Source organism: Saccopteryx leptura, chromosome 5, assembly GCF_036850995.1.
Source record: "Saccopteryx leptura isolate mSacLep1 chromosome 5, mSacLep1_pri_phased_curated, whole genome shotgun sequence".
NCBI classification, from domain to species: Eukaryota; Metazoa; Chordata; class Mammalia; order Chiroptera; family Emballonuridae; genus Saccopteryx; species Saccopteryx leptura.
The window spans coordinates 2,153,013-2,167,055 of NC_089507.1; the positions used below are offsets into that span (position 1 = coordinate 2,153,013).

The following is a 14,043-nucleotide window of genomic DNA, read 5'->3' on the forward strand; positions in this document are numbered from 1 at the left end:
GACAGTGGCCAGCTCTGCGGCCAAGTGGGACCCAGAAGCTGGGGCCAGGAGCCCAGGCCCAGCCTCCTGGCTTCCCGGGAGGCTTGGTGGAGGCAGCTGCTAAGCTAAGAACGACCTCAGGGTGTTGTCAGGTCAGGCCCAGCATGGCTGAGACCAGAGTGGGCCCAGGCGAGCCCTCTGGGCCTGGCGGGGTGAGCTGGGCAGCAGACCCGGGAACACCTGGGCCCGGGGTGGAAGGCAGCCAGGGTTAATCATTTCCAGGTGGCCTTGACCCCACCTGCTCTGGCCACTCTGCTCCTGACTTCTGCTGCCCCTCGGACCAGGTCAGGAGGAACCATGGGGCGCTGGGCCTGGGTCCCCAGCCCCTTCCCCCTGCCTGGGCTGTTCTTGCTCCTGCTGCTGCTGGCACCTCTCACGGCCCAACCCCAGGGGGGCAGGGTGAGCACTGACCCCATCTCAGTGACCTTGGCTCCCGGTGCCCCCTCTGGGTCCTGCAGCCGAGGCCAGGGCAGGGTGTGGAGGGGCGAGGGGCCCACTGCGGTGACAGCTGGCCTTTGGGGGTGAGATGGACATGCTGGGCCGGCCCGGGGGCGGGTCGCCTGGGGGTCCAGTTTAAGGGCTCGCACCCAGCGGCCGGGGGGCCCCTCCCCTCTCTTAGGCCCTCTGCTGGGTCTGAGCGTTGGAGGTGGGGTGAGGGGTGGGGAATGGAGGCCTCTGAGGGCCTCCACGCTGCTCCCGTCCGGGGACCGAGCTGGGGGCGCTGTGCCCTGCCGGGCGTACCCTGAACCAACTCTAACCCCTGGGCTCAGCGGGCGGAGGTCGGGACAGGCCTAGCTGAAGCTTCAGAATATTCAGGGTCCCCTGGTCCCTACTGCAAAAATGGAGGGCCCAAGTATGGAATCTGAGGCCCAGGGCTGCAACCAGCCACCCAGTGGGGCCCCAGAGTGAGGGGTCACAGCCCCCTCGGCTCCTCCTAGAACCATACGAAGCCCCCAGAACCTAATGCCACAGTGACCTCTGGGACCCCTACGGTTCTGGTAACCTCAGTGACCTCCATGACTTCACCCACGAGGGCTCCCGAGACAGAGGATCCCCGTGGTGGGGGGCTCACCTCCCCACCCAGAGCGACCCCCTCCAGCAGCAGCCCTGGCGGCTCAGGTCAGTCAGGGAGGGCTTCCTGGAAGAGGTGGCGAACTGCCCCTGGGCAGTGGGGGGCCCGGGATGGGGGCAGCACGGGAGTCCTGTGACGCCGGCTGCCTCCCCGGCAGTACTCACCGAGAGCGGGCAGCCCTGCCGGTTCCCCTTCCGCTTTGGCGGCCGTCTGCTCCACTCCTGCACTTCGGAGGGAAGCGCACAGAGGAAGTGGTGGGTGCTGGCTGGGGCCCGTCTCCCCTCCCCTGGCCTCCACGCCCCTCCCACCCTGCTCCGGGCACAGCTGGCACTCGGCAGGTGTAGTGAATAGATGAATGAATGATTGAGCGGTGAGTGGGTGAGTGAAACGGAGAGGACTCAGCAACCCCGGGGCTGGGATGGCCGGGTCTCCGGTCTGGGACCCCTCACGTCACCGCACACTTCACCCTAGGTGTGCCACGACTCACAACTATGACCGTGACCGGGCCTGGGGCTACTGCATGCAGGCCTCCGAGTCCCGGGAGGGTCCAGGTAGGTACCTAGGGGCTTGGGAGGCGGGAGCCAAGGCGAGGAGGGTTCCGGGGTTGATTCCACTGTAGGCCTGGGGGCCAGGTGGGGGCGCCCACTGCAGGGTCCACCCCTCCGCGGCAGGCCCCTGCTCTTGGGGGCGCCCACTCCAGGATCCCCCGGAATGCAGAGGGAAGAATCCCTCCGCGGCAGGCCCCTGTTCTTGGCTGCTTTGGCCATTGCTGGGACATAGGCACCCCCTGGTGGTCAGGCCGGGCCCTGCGGCGACACAGCCAAGCCCTGGATGGGTGAGGGCCGCCCCTCCTACGAGGGTCCCAGAGCCCAAGGGAGGAGACTGTGCTGCCTGACCTGGGAAGGGGGGTGGGGGCCGGGCTTGCAGGGTGCTGGGTGCAGAGCCAGGCACCCACCTGCCCAACGTCTGAGGGTTCAGTGGAGCCGTGGGGAGGAGGAGGAGGCCTGCATCCCCTCCGAGGGTAGCTGCACCCCAGTGACCCCAAAGGGGGCATCTTGAAGGCGGCGGGCCCGACAGAAGCAAGCAGCAAGGCAGCAGAGTTGGGGGGGTAGACTGGCTGGGCTCTCAGACCGCCCCACCCTCCTGCATGCTGCCAGAGGCTCTGGATCCCTGTGCCTCCAGCCCCTGCCTCAACGGGGGCTCCTGCACCAACACCCAGGACCCCGGGTCGTACCACTGCACCTGCCCTGTGGCCTTCACTGGCAAGCACTGTGGAACGGGTGAGCAGGGCTGGGGGCTGGAGGGGCCAGGCCAGGTCCCGGGAGGAGCGGGCGCCTGCCGCATGCCGTGGGGTGGGGGTGGGGGGGACGAGGCGCATGGGGCAGCGGTGTGCAGAGAGCAAGGGACTCACGGTGTGGCCCCCAGAGAAATGCTTTGACGAGACCCGCTACGAGCACCTGGAGGTGGGTGATCGCTGGGCCCGCGTGCACCAGGGCCACGTGGAGCAGTGCGAGTGTTCGGGGGGCCGGGTCCAGTGTGAGGACACACGCCATACAGGTACACCATGCTGGGCGGGGCGGGGGGCCTGTCAGGAGCCTCCCCGCTGGCTGTCCCCACCCCCAGTTCCCACCCAGCCGTGGGCACCTGGCCCCACCCATGCGTCCAGACCCTTGCGGCCCGAGACCTAGCTTCTGAGCCTTCCCCCAGCTTGCCTGAGCAGCCCGTGCCTGAATGGGGGCACCTGCCACCTGATTGTGGCCACGGGGACCACCGTGTGCGCCTGTCCCCCGGGCCACGCCGGCAGGCTCTGCAACATCGGTGAGTCGCTGGGCGGTGAGCCGCGTGGGCTGGCCTCCTGGACCTGGGTCGGGCGGATGCCGCCATGAGCCCAGGCTCAGCGCCCGCTGCTGCCCACAGAGCCAGCCCAGAGCTGCTTCCTGGGGAACGGCACCGAGTACCGGGGTGTGGCCAGCACGGCGGCCTCGGGCCTCAGCTGCCTGGCCTGGAACTCCGACCTGCTGTACCAGGAGCTGCACGTGGACTCGGTGGGCGCCGCGGCCCTGCTTGGCCTCGGCCCCCATGCCTACTGCCGGTCAGCACTGGCCTGCCCCGCCCAAGGCCGCCTCCTCCATGTTGGACAGGGTCTGTCCCGGGGGAAGTCTTCCTGACCTGGCCTGCCCCGAGGGCTCCTGACCCCCCTGCCTGGGAGGCTGCCCCAGTGAGAAGAGCCGGCACAGGGGTCCAGCCCGCAGGCCCAAGGCCACTGTGTCCATCAGCAGACTGAGCAGAGGCTGCTCTAGGGGTCCCACTCTGCTAGGTGTCCCCATGTTCTTCTCCCCGCTTCCCTCCCTGAGGGGCCGGATGACTCCCTCCCACCGGCCCCCCTGCACGCCAGGAACCCGGACAAGGACGAGAGGCCCTGGTGCTACGTGGTGAAGGACCAAGCCCTCTCCTGGGAGTACTGCCACCTGGTGGCCTGCGAGGCACAAGGCTCGTGGTGGGGTGGGGAGAAGCGGGGTGGGTGGTGCCTGCCCCACTCTAGGGCAGAGATGGTCCAAGGCCATGCAGTGGGTTGGTACCAGTGCTCAGAGCAGGAAGGCCAGTCGTCAGGTCCTCTGGTTGGCTCTTGCCCACCTGAACCATGCAGGGAGGGCCCCCAGAGGTGAGGATGTGTCAGTGAGGTGGACAGCATGGGTGAGGCCCAGCAGGTGCCCCCAGAGGTGAGGATGTGTCAGTGAGGTGGACAGCATGGGTGAGGCCCAGCAGGGGCCCCCAGAGGTGAGGATGTGTCAGTGAGGTGGACAGCATGGGTGAGGCCCAGCAGGTGCCCCCAGAGGCAGATGCTGGGGGTGGGCAGCTCCAGGAGGCCAGCTCCCTCTCTGGCCCCTGTGCCAGTGCTCTCTGACCATCCTGGGCTTGCCTTTGGGGTCTCAGGCCGCTGGGAGGGGCGTGCACACCTGCCAGGTGTGCCAGGTCACTTTGGTTCCCCCAAAGCCTGTGACTCAGTTCTCCTTCTACAGATGAAACAGGTTCAGAGAGTAAATCCAGGGCCCAGGAGGGCAGAGCTGGGCCAGAGCCCTGTGCCCTTTTCCAGAGGGGCTGCCGGGCGTGGGGGTGGGAGGCAGGTGAACCTCCAGAGGGCCTGAGGGCAGTGAAAGTGGGTGCAGCCGGGGGCCTGTGTAACCAGCCATCTGTGCCTCCAGAATCCCTCGCCAGAATCGAGCCACGCACCCAGGCCCTGCAGACCCTGTCCGATCCCGCCCCAGCTGGACGCCAGACCTGCGGCCGGCGGCACAAGAAGAGGAGCTTCCTCCGGCCACGCATCATTGGGGGTTCCTCCTCGCTGCCTGGCTCCCACCCCTGGCTGGCCGCCATCTACATCGGGAACAGCTTCTGTGCCGGGAGCCTTGTCCACACCTGCTGGGTGGTGTCTGCCGCCCACTGCTTCTCCAACAGGTGGGCGGCTCTGGCCCCAGCCCCTGACCCCTCACATCCCTCAAACCACCCATGCGTCCACCCCCACCCCCCACGCAGGCACACACCCACCCGAACACCTGTCCCCTACCCGTCTCCCCACCTCTGCCTGTTCACACACCCTACCGAACCATCACCCACGTATCCACACGTGTCCCACCTACCCGTGTGACCTCCACCCTTTGGTCCCCGTTCCCCGTCGCCCTTCTGACTCGGGTGGGACTGGCGCTCAGCCAGACGCTGGGCCCAGGGGCCGCAGAGACCCGTCTCGTCCCTGCCCTGATGGTTGTCCCTGCACGGTCCCAGACCCGGGATCTGGACCGTCTGACGCTCTGCCAAGGGCGGGGCGGGAGCTAGCCCGCATGCGCAGTAGGGGTGGTAGGCGGGGCCGGGCCACCCAGTGGGCGGGGCCACCCAGTGCAGACTCCACCTGGGCCCCGCCTCCCTCCGGGGCTGCGTCGGTGGCACCGGGTGGCGCTGCGACTCCACAGCCCCCGCACTGGTCACCTCACGGGACTTGGTAGGGCGGGCGGGCTGGGGCTGGCCGCTGGAGGTGGGAGGCTCAGGGGTGCAGAGGACCCACCACCACACCCTCAGCGAGCTCAGACCGGGAAAGGTCAGCTCCGCCCCTGCTCCAACTGCCGTGATGGGGACAGAGCCTGCCATGGGGCGCTGGGGTCTGGGGGTTCAGGTGGAAGGGGCTTGGCCTGACGGTGGCGACTCGGGCTGGATCAGGGGCTGGGGGGAGGTCTAGGGGGCTTGGCAGTGAGCCCCCCAGGGACTTCAGTGAGAGGGGACAGCACGCACAAGTCACACACGTCGTGGGCTGACGGCTGCTTTGCCTCAGTAGGCTGGCTGCCTGCTGGGCCTGTGCAGTGGGACCCCTGCTGGGCCTGTGCACCTCCCCAGGATGGAATGGGGGTGGTTAACAGGCCGCAGAAGGGGAGCAGGCCTCTACTCTCACATCCAGGGAGGTGCTGGGAGGGGTTGAGTGGGGACCCCAGCATACTGGTCACAGGTCTGGGCCCAGCAGGACTAGTGGACAGAAAAGGACAAATGTGGCCAGGACGGAAGGAGGTTGAGGGGGTGGCCCGGACCCCTGGCCCCAACATGGTCTCACAGGAAGAGCCTGCTTCTTAGCAGACACAAAAGGCAGATCTGGGGATCCCCTATGTCCTCAAGGCCTGAGTGTGTCCAGCTCTGAGCTTACTGGCCACCCATCCTGAGAGGCTACCTGAGCAAGACCATGAGCCCCCAGCTCTGGCCCTGGACTGATGTTGCAGGCCTGCTCAGGGCACGGGGTCACTGAGCCAGACCGTGTGCTGGGCATTGGCTGCCCTCAACCTGGGACCCCGTTTTCCAGAAGGGCCTAAGGCCTGGGAGGGCTGCGTGGCCGAGGTCCCTCCGTAGCCTAGAGGTGGAGTCCAAAGCAGGAGGGCCGAGCCAGGGTGGGAGGGACCCCCATACATGGCAGAGGGTGGGAGGGACCCCCATACACGGCCGATGGGCAAACGGAGGCTCTGTTGTGGGACAGAGGGGTGGGCTGAGGGGGCTGGACCTGTGCCCAGCAGTAGTCCCTCACGGTGTTGCCGCTGGAGCTGTCCCTGTCTCTGGGATGCTTGGCCTCCGTGGGTGGGGGCAGAGCCCACCTCAGTGGCCTGAGGGAAGGCTATGGTCCTGCCGCCACCAGCCCCCCCACCCCAATCCCTGCACAGTCCCTCCAGGGAAAGTATCTCAGTGGTCCTGGGCCAGCACTTCTTCAACCTCACGACGGATGTGACGCAGACATTTCTCATCGAGAAGTACATCCCGTACCCCCTGTACTCGGTGTTCAATCCCAGTGACCATGACCTCGGTGAGGCTCAGGGCAGGCTGGGGTGTAGCAGGGCGAAGGATGCGTGCTCTGGCTCCCTGGGCCTGGGCCCAGAGGGGGCCGGGGGTGGGCACCAAAGGATCCTGGGAGAGCCCTCAGGTAGGTGAGCGTGAGGTGAAGTCGACAGGAGGGACAGAGGGGAGGAGGAGGGAGGGGGGAGGGGGCCGGTCTAGGGCAGGGCGGCAGGGTGCCTGGCCTGCACCTGGTATAACTCTGGCCCCACCCTATCCATCATGGACCCTGCACTGCGGGCTGACCCCTGGCCTCTCTCCCACCCAGTACTGATCCGGCTAAAAAAGAAGGGGGACCGCTGTGCCGTCCGCTCCCAGTTCGTCCAGCCCATCTGCCTGCCCGAGCCCGGCAGCCCCTTCCCCACTGGACACAAGTGCCAGATCGCAGGCTGGGGCCACCAGGATGAGAGTGAGTGGCCGTGGGGGCAGCCGGCCAGGGTGGTGCTGGGAAGCGGTGTCCCCCCTGACAATGCCGTCCCTGTCGGCAGACGAGAGTGGCTACTCGAGCACCTTGCGGGAGGCGCTGGTGCCGCTGGTGGCCGACCACAAGTGCAGCAGCCCCGAGGTCTACGGGGCTGATATCAGCCCCAACATGCTGTGTGCTGGCTACTTCGACTGCAAGTCGGATGCCTGCCAGGTGAGCCCAGCCCCAGACCCGCCGCCTCGGGGAAAGGGACCCCGACCCCCAGGGCCAGCAGGGCGCCAGGGCAGACAGTGTACCCCCCTCCCCCGCCACCGCTGCAAGTCCCCGGCATGAGGCAGAGACACCCTCCTCACACAGACGGGGAAACTGAGGCCCAGGGAGGGGCTGGATCACAACGCCTGACACGTCCTGGTTGTTCAAGGGCACGGTTGTCCGTGTGACCCCAAAGGCCAAACCTTTCTTATCCAGAGTTCTTCCCGTGGGCTCAGGCCGTCAGCCGGTCCCAACAGCTCACGGCCAGCCAGGGCTCCACAGACAGGGCCTTGTTTAGGCATCCCTGAGGTGAAAGGGCTGCTTCTTCCCCATGTTAGAGTTGGGGAGACTGCAGCCCAGAGAGGTCCAGCCACGCAGGTAGGGCAGGGGTAGGGCTTGACACTGGACCCTTGAGGGAAATCAAGGGTAGCTTCATGGAGGAGGAGGCATTTCCACTGGTCCTGAGGGGTGAATAGGAGTTTGCCAGGAGGGGAGGAGAGTCAAGTTGGACCTGTGCCCAGCAGTAGTCCCTCACGGTGTTGCCGCTGGGGCTGTCCCTGTCTCTGGGATGCTTGGCCTCCGTGGGTGGGGGCAGAGCCCACCTCAGTGGCCTGAGGGAAGGCTATGGTCCTGCCGCCACCAGCCCCCCACCCCAATCCCTGCACAGTCCCTCCAGGGAAAGTATCTCAGTGGTCCTGGGCCAGCACTTCTTCAACCTCACGACGGATGTGACGCAGGCAGTAGTCCAGAGTGGGGGTTGGGGGAGCCAGAACTCAGGGGCGGCTGCTCCCCGTGGGCCTTGCTGGTGGGGGGGGGGGGGCAGACAGAGAAGCGCATTGCTGTCCGTGGAGGAGAGAGGCAGCCCGGGCAGGATTTCACAGACCAGGATGACTGGCCAGACCCTGTCACAGCAGCTGGGAATGGGAGGACTTCCTGTCATGAGGTTCAGGGAAAGTTGGACAACATGCTTACTTGGAAACAAATATCATCGCCATCTGTGCCCACACTGTCAGGAAGTCCTCCGAGAGGCCCCAGGGGGTTCTGCATCACGGGGGGGCATCGGGGATACGCTTAGGGCTGTCCTCAGGTTGGGGTGAGGGAGGCCAGGGGACAGAGGGGGTGGTTGGGCTGTTTCCAGGGTGCTGCCGAGCTGAGCCAGGGGGTGGCCCGAGCTGGCTTCCGGCTCCGACAGGCGGCTCTGCTTCAGGGGGATTCGGGCGGGCCCCTGGTCTGTGAGAAGAACGGTGTGGCCTACCTGTACGGCATCATCAGCTGGGGCGACGGCTGTGGGCGGCTCAACAAGCCCGGTGTCTACACTCGCGTGGCCAATTACGTGGACTGGATCAACGACCGGATTCGGCCCCCTAAGCGGCCTGCGAAAGCTTCCTGAGAAGACCTGGGAGCGTGCCCCCCACCCCCACCCCCACCCCCACTGCCACCATCACCATTCCCTGCCTGTTGGCAATAAAGATGTTCCCAAGAACCCAACCCGCCCTGCCTGTCCCACTGCCCCCAGCCCGGCCTTCCCTCCCGGGCACGTACCCAGTCCCGCACACGGCTCCCTGACGCGAGCTCTCTCTGCCCCTCCTGCCCCGGGTGTTGGGCGTGGACCCGTTAAAGAGGTAACTTCCGTGTATAGATGGTCTTGGGTCAAAGCTGGCCTTGCATTCCTGAGTGAACCGGGCCGAGTCAGGGTGTGAGCTGGGAGGCATGTGCCCCCTCACATGTGTTCCCACCCCAGGAGGCTGGCATCGAGGGGGCCCCGCCGGTGCCCGCTGAGTTCTTGTTGGGCCACCAGAGAGACCCGGCAGGAGGTCAGAGAAGGAAGAGAATAAGGCTTGGGTATTGATTTTTCTGGCTTCCTCCTTTTGGGGTCAACTCAGGGTTACAGGTTGTCTCCACCTAAAATCCATAGGTTGAAGTCCTAAGACACCCCCCCCCCCGGGACCCTACAACGTGACCTTATTCAGAGAGAGGACCTTTAACGGAGGTGATCAGGTTCACACGAGGTCACGAGGGTGGGTCCTGATTCCATACAACTGTGCCCTTATAAGAAGGGGAAAGTTGGACACAGACACACACACCAGGAAGACAATGTGAAGTGTCCCCTGGGGAAGATGGTCATCACGAGTCAAGGCCGGGCCTGGACCAGCGGCTCCCTCCCTGTGGACGTCTCGCTCCGGGACTTCTGGCATGCAGCTCGGTGAGACCCTTGGTGTCTCTCAGGTCCCGGTCTGTGGTGCTTTGTGATGGTGGCCGAGCAAACCAGTGTACCCAGATCCCTTCGCTGAAGGTCACTGTGCCTCCCGAGACACAGGAATAGATGGCCCTGCTGGGTGGTCCCGGTGGCGTGTCCTTCCCTGGCTCCCTGGCTGGAGGAGGTGCTCACTCCTGCTCTGCGCCCCTGGCGGTCCCTCCACGATGACAGTCTCCGTTCGCAATCGCGCCCTGACCTGTCCTGACGTCAGGACCCTGTGAGGACCCTGGCTACTGGAAACACGCTGAACCACTTTTCATAAGCTTTTCCAGATTTACTTGTATCTGTTCAGGATTTTACTTTTATGTGTCTGAGCGAGACTGGCCTATAATTTTCCTTTCTTATACTGTTTTTTAAAGATTTTATTGATTTTCTTTTAGACAGAAGAGAGAGAGAAATGGCATGAGGGGGGAGGAGCAGGAAGCATCCACTCATAGCAGTGGCTTCTCGTAGGTGCCTCAACGGGGCACGCCCAGGGTCTCAAACTGCTGACCTCAGCGTTCTAGGTGGACGCTTTACCCACTGTGCCACCGTGGGACTTCCTTATACTCGCTGTGTGAGCCTGTCGTAGGATGTTTCGGAAGTTATCTGTCTAAACTGTCATACTTACTGCTCGAAAGCTGTCCACGGCGGTCTCTTGTCGTTGCATCTCCGGTGTGTCCGGTACCTTCTGCGGCACGTGGAGGGTGACCCACTGTCTTCTGGTTTTCCTTGCCCCGGTGGGGAAGCTGGCCGCAAATCTAGTCATTCTTTTGTAAGTAACTTTTTTCCTCTGGTGACGTGTACGATGGTTTTGTCCTGGATGTGCTGGGGGCGGGGGGGTCACCATCGTGTGGTTTCTCCCCTCTCTCTTAGCCTGCTGGCTGGGGGTCGGATTTCTTGCTCTGCTTGGATGTTTACTGGTGCCCTTCTCCGTGGTGGCTCAGGGACCCAGGCTCCTTCTACCTCGTGCTGCCGTGCCCCGTGAGGCTCGTAGTCTAACACCAGACACTCCACATCAGAACGCTTTTCCCCCCTGTATTTTCTGAAGTGAGAGGCAGGGTGGGGGGGGAGTGAAGGCAGACAGACTTCTGCATGCGCCCGACCGGGATCCACCTGGCATGCCCACCAGGGGGCGATGCTCTGCCCATCTGGGGCGTCGCTCTGTTGCAACCGGAGCCATTCTAGTACCTGAGGCAGAGGCCACAGAGCCATCCTCAGCGCCTGGGCCAACTCTGCTCCAATGGAGCCTTGGCTGCGGGAGGGGAAGAGAGAGACAGAGAGGAAGGAGAGGGGGAGGGGTGGAGAAGCAGATGGGCGCTTCTCCTGTGTGCCCTGGCCGGGAATTGAACCCAGGACTCCCACATGCCGGGCTGACACTCCACCACTGAGCCAACCAGCCAGGCAGAATGCATTTTGCATCGCAGATGACCTCAAGACTCAGTTGATGTAGAAACAGCGGGCGTGTGTCCAGCTCCCAGTTCTGTGGGTCGGCAGTTTGGGCCGGGCAGGCTCCTTGACCCAGCACGGTCATCAGTGGGGCATAGGCTATTCTGCTCTGGGGGCCAGGCGGCTGCTGGCTGGTGCCCTGGGGTGGCCAGCCCACATCTCTTTGGTCATCCAGCCGGTGCGCCGGGGCTTAGTCACGTGATGGAGGCTGGGCTCCAAAAGAGTGGAGGTGAGCGCTTTCATTGCACAGCCGGACTCCAGGGTAGCGAGAGAGCCTCCATCTCTCGGGGAGGAGGAGGCGTTCCGTCACATTTCCAGGGGTGTGGGCATATTTGCAGCCATTTTCCCAAGGCATCTGCCCCACTCTGTACCAGTCGGCACGGGCCGCCGTAGCGGAACACCGCCCACTGGGGCCTCACCGTCCGGAGGCTGAAGTCCCAGATCAGGGTGCCCCGGCGTTGGCTTCTGGTGAGAAGCTCCCCCTTGCTGGTAGAGGGCGCCTTCCCTCCGTGTCTTCCGTGGCCTTTCTCTGTTGTTTCTCCCTTTGCTAACAAGGCCACAGTCCTATGGGATTAGGGCTCTGCCCTCTGACCTCCTTTAACCTTAGTCACCTCCTTAAGGACCCCCATCTCCAAATAGAGTCATGTGGCTCATGTTTCAACATATGAATGTGGGGGGACACAACAATTTCGCCCATAGGCGCAGGCATCGTGTGGTGGGTGGCCCCTTCCGCCCGCAGGCCGCTGGCCCGAGCTCCCTCGCCCAGCAGAGGGGTTCTGGGAAATGCAGGTGGGTGAACGGGTTGGGTAGACACGGGGCGCCGTCCTTTCTGTGGTTGGTGTCCCGTGTTTTTGTCCAGCCACTCTGAGTCCCTGGCAGTGGAAGACGAGGCTGCCCATCCCTGGTCCTGGTCACCTCCTTGTAAAACCCACAAGCATTTTGAAAGGCCCTCCTGCGGGGCTCACCGTGATCATTTCAAGGCGGAGGGAAACTGAGCTTAAAGTTCATTTGGGAGGCGAGGGGCAGGTGCCGTGTCCAACACACCAGGTCCTGCGGGCGCCCTGGGGCCATGGCATCTGGTGGGGGCATCGTGGCAGTGTCCCCAGCCACGCTGTCCAGCGACAGCACCCATAGCTGTGTGGTCAGTCAGTGGAGCAGCTGTGACCCACCACTACTTGGAAGGTGGCAGCGATGTCCCCTGGCTATGGAGTCCGGTTGTGTGGTGGTGCCAGGCCGGGAACATGGCTGCCACCTCCCCCCTTAAAGCTCCTGGTGGTGCTGTGGCCTCCCGGGCTGTCCTGCAGGCACCAGCGGGTGTCCCCCTGCCCCTCACAGCCCCCACACCTGGCGGCAACAGCTGGGGAGACTGCCAGCTCTGGCTGCTGTGACAGAGCACCAGAGGCTGGGTGGCCGACACAACAGACGTCTGTTTCTCACGGGTCCACAGGCCGGAAGTCAAGGGTCAGACTCTGAGGAGAACGCTCTTCCCAGAGTGCAGACAGCCACCGTCCTCCTCCTGCTGTGTCCTCAGGTGTCTCTACTGACAGGGTCACTAATCCCGTCATGGGGGCCCACCCTCATGACCCGGTCACCTTCCCAGAGGCCCCTCCTCCCAACACCATCACAGGAAGGGTTGGGCTTCAACCCATGACCTAAGGAGACACAGAAACATGGGGGTCTGCAGCAGAAACTGGTGAGCCTCCGAGGCCAGGAGCGACCCAGCGTCCGGAGTGGGAGCCGGGCAGGAAGCTCGCCCTCTTTCAGCAGCCGGGGTGGATGTGTGTGTGTGGGTGGGGGGGGAGCTGTCTGTCCATGCTGCGGCCCAAATTTTCTGGGGCCAGAGTGGGAGCAGGTGCAGCTGCCAGGCGTGGCAGGAGCCTGGGTCAGGGCCAGCCCTCAGGAATGCAGCAGGCACTGTCCCTCCCAGCAGGCATGAGCAAGTGCCAGGCGCCTGAGGTGGCGGATGTAGTGGACGTGTCCGTGGCTACAGCCCCCAGCCCCCAGCAAGCTCCGGGCCGGCTGGCTGTCTGTCGGCTGCCCGGGGCCAGGCCCGGGGCCTGCGGGGCATGAATGAGTCTCTGTGGCTGGACAACTGCTCGGGGGAGGCGGCTGGTGGCTCCACAGGTGTTTCGGGGGTGGGGAGGGCTCAGGGGACACAGGGCTGCTCTCTGGACCTAGTGTGACCCTGCTCCGCCTCAGGCTCCAGCAGGACGTCCCAGAGGTCAGAGTCAGCGTGTGGCCCACCAGGGACCTCCCTCTCGGATCCCTAGGGTCAGTGGGGAGGGGCCCCCAGGGGTGGATCTGGCTCTGTACGGGGCACGGAGGGTGACTGCTGAGCTGGGCCCTCTGCCCCCAGTCAGGCTCAGCTTACAGGGTCGGTCGGGGCAGTGAGGCCTGACACCTGTGGCTCTGCATGTCCTTCCCGCCTCTGTGAGTGGCAGGACCCAACCCTAGAGACCCAGATGGTGAAGACTCACACGCGTGGCCCGGGAACGGCAGGCTTCCTCACACGTGGCCCGGGAACGGCAGCCTCCCTCACGCGTGGCCCGGGGACGGCGGGCGCCCTCACGCGTGTGGCCCGGGAACGGCAGCCTCCCTCACGCGTGTGGCCCGGGAACGGCAGGCTCCCTCACGCGTGGCCCGGAGACGGCGGGCTCCCTCACGCGTGGCCCGGGAACGGCAGGCTCCGTCACGCGTGGCCTGGGGACGGCGGGCGCCCTCACGCGTGTGGCCCAGGAACGGCGGCCTCCCTCACGCGTGTGGCCCGGGAACGGCGGCCTCCCTCACGCGTGGCCCGGGAACGGCAGGCTCCCTCACGTGTGGCCCGGGAACGGCAGGCTCCCTCACGCGTGGCCCGGGAACGGCAGGCTCCGTCACGCGTGGCCCGGGAACGGCGGCCTCCCTCACGCGTGGCCCGGGAACGGCAGGCTCCGTCACGCGTGGCCCGGGGACGGCGGGCGCCCTCACGCGTGTGGCCCGGGAACGGCGGCCTCCCTCACGCGTGGCCCGGGGACGGCAGCCTCCCTGCCTGTGGATTTCAGGGTAATGGGCACTTGATTTCTTCCCTGTTACATCCCAGAACAGAAGCCCCTGGAGGAGGGGACCCTGAGTGGGCTCACGGCTTCTCGTGGCGTTTCTGGGCTGCTGCCCCACTTCTGTGCCGTCCACTTCCCTGGGATGCTCCTGGGGTCTTAGAGATGGAAGCCAACTGAC

At 65.0% G+C, this 14,043-nt stretch overlaps 1 protein-coding gene across 2 annotated transcripts; it reads left to right on the plus strand.

Moving 5' to 3' along the window:
• The first annotated feature begins 290 nt into the window (after window positions 1-290).
• Window positions 291-8,755, plus strand: HGFAC (HGF activator). 2 transcript variants are annotated; one of them, XM_066386195.1, is made up of 14 exons: window positions 291-438; window positions 978-1,158; window positions 1,269-1,365; window positions 1,583-1,662; window positions 2,269-2,391; window positions 2,537-2,668; window positions 2,819-2,929; window positions 3,029-3,203; window positions 3,507-3,601; window positions 4,315-4,567; window positions 6,301-6,440; window positions 6,738-6,888; window positions 6,965-7,106; window positions 8,353-8,755. In XM_066386195.1, the coding sequence occupies exons 1-14, from the start codon at window positions 337-339 to the stop codon at window positions 8,533-8,535; spliced, it is 1,965 nt and encodes a 654-aa protein (XP_066242292.1). In that variant the 5' UTR covers window positions 291-336; the 3' UTR covers window positions 8,536-8,755. The 2 variants fall into 2 exon arrangements, with proteins under 2 accessions (XP_066242292.1, XP_066242293.1); XM_066386196.1 differs by having other exon boundaries at window positions 6,738-6,878; window positions 6,958-7,106; window positions 8,353-8,753.
• Window positions 8,756-14,043: the final 5,288 nt, after the last annotated feature.

Coding starts and splice junctions, on each gene's coding strand:
- HGFAC (XM_066386195.1), top strand. CDS start 337: ATGGGGCGCTGGGCCTGGGTCCCCAGCCCCTTCCCCCTGCCTGGGCTG. Junction 3,602..4,314: donor GGTGGCCTGCGAGGCACAAG/GCTCGTGGTGGG, acceptor CTGTGCCTCCAG/AATCCCTCGCCAGAATCGAG. Junction 4,568..6,300: donor GCCCACTGCTTCTCCAACAG/GTGGGCGGCTCT, acceptor ATCCCTGCACAG/TCCCTCCAGGGAAAGTATCT.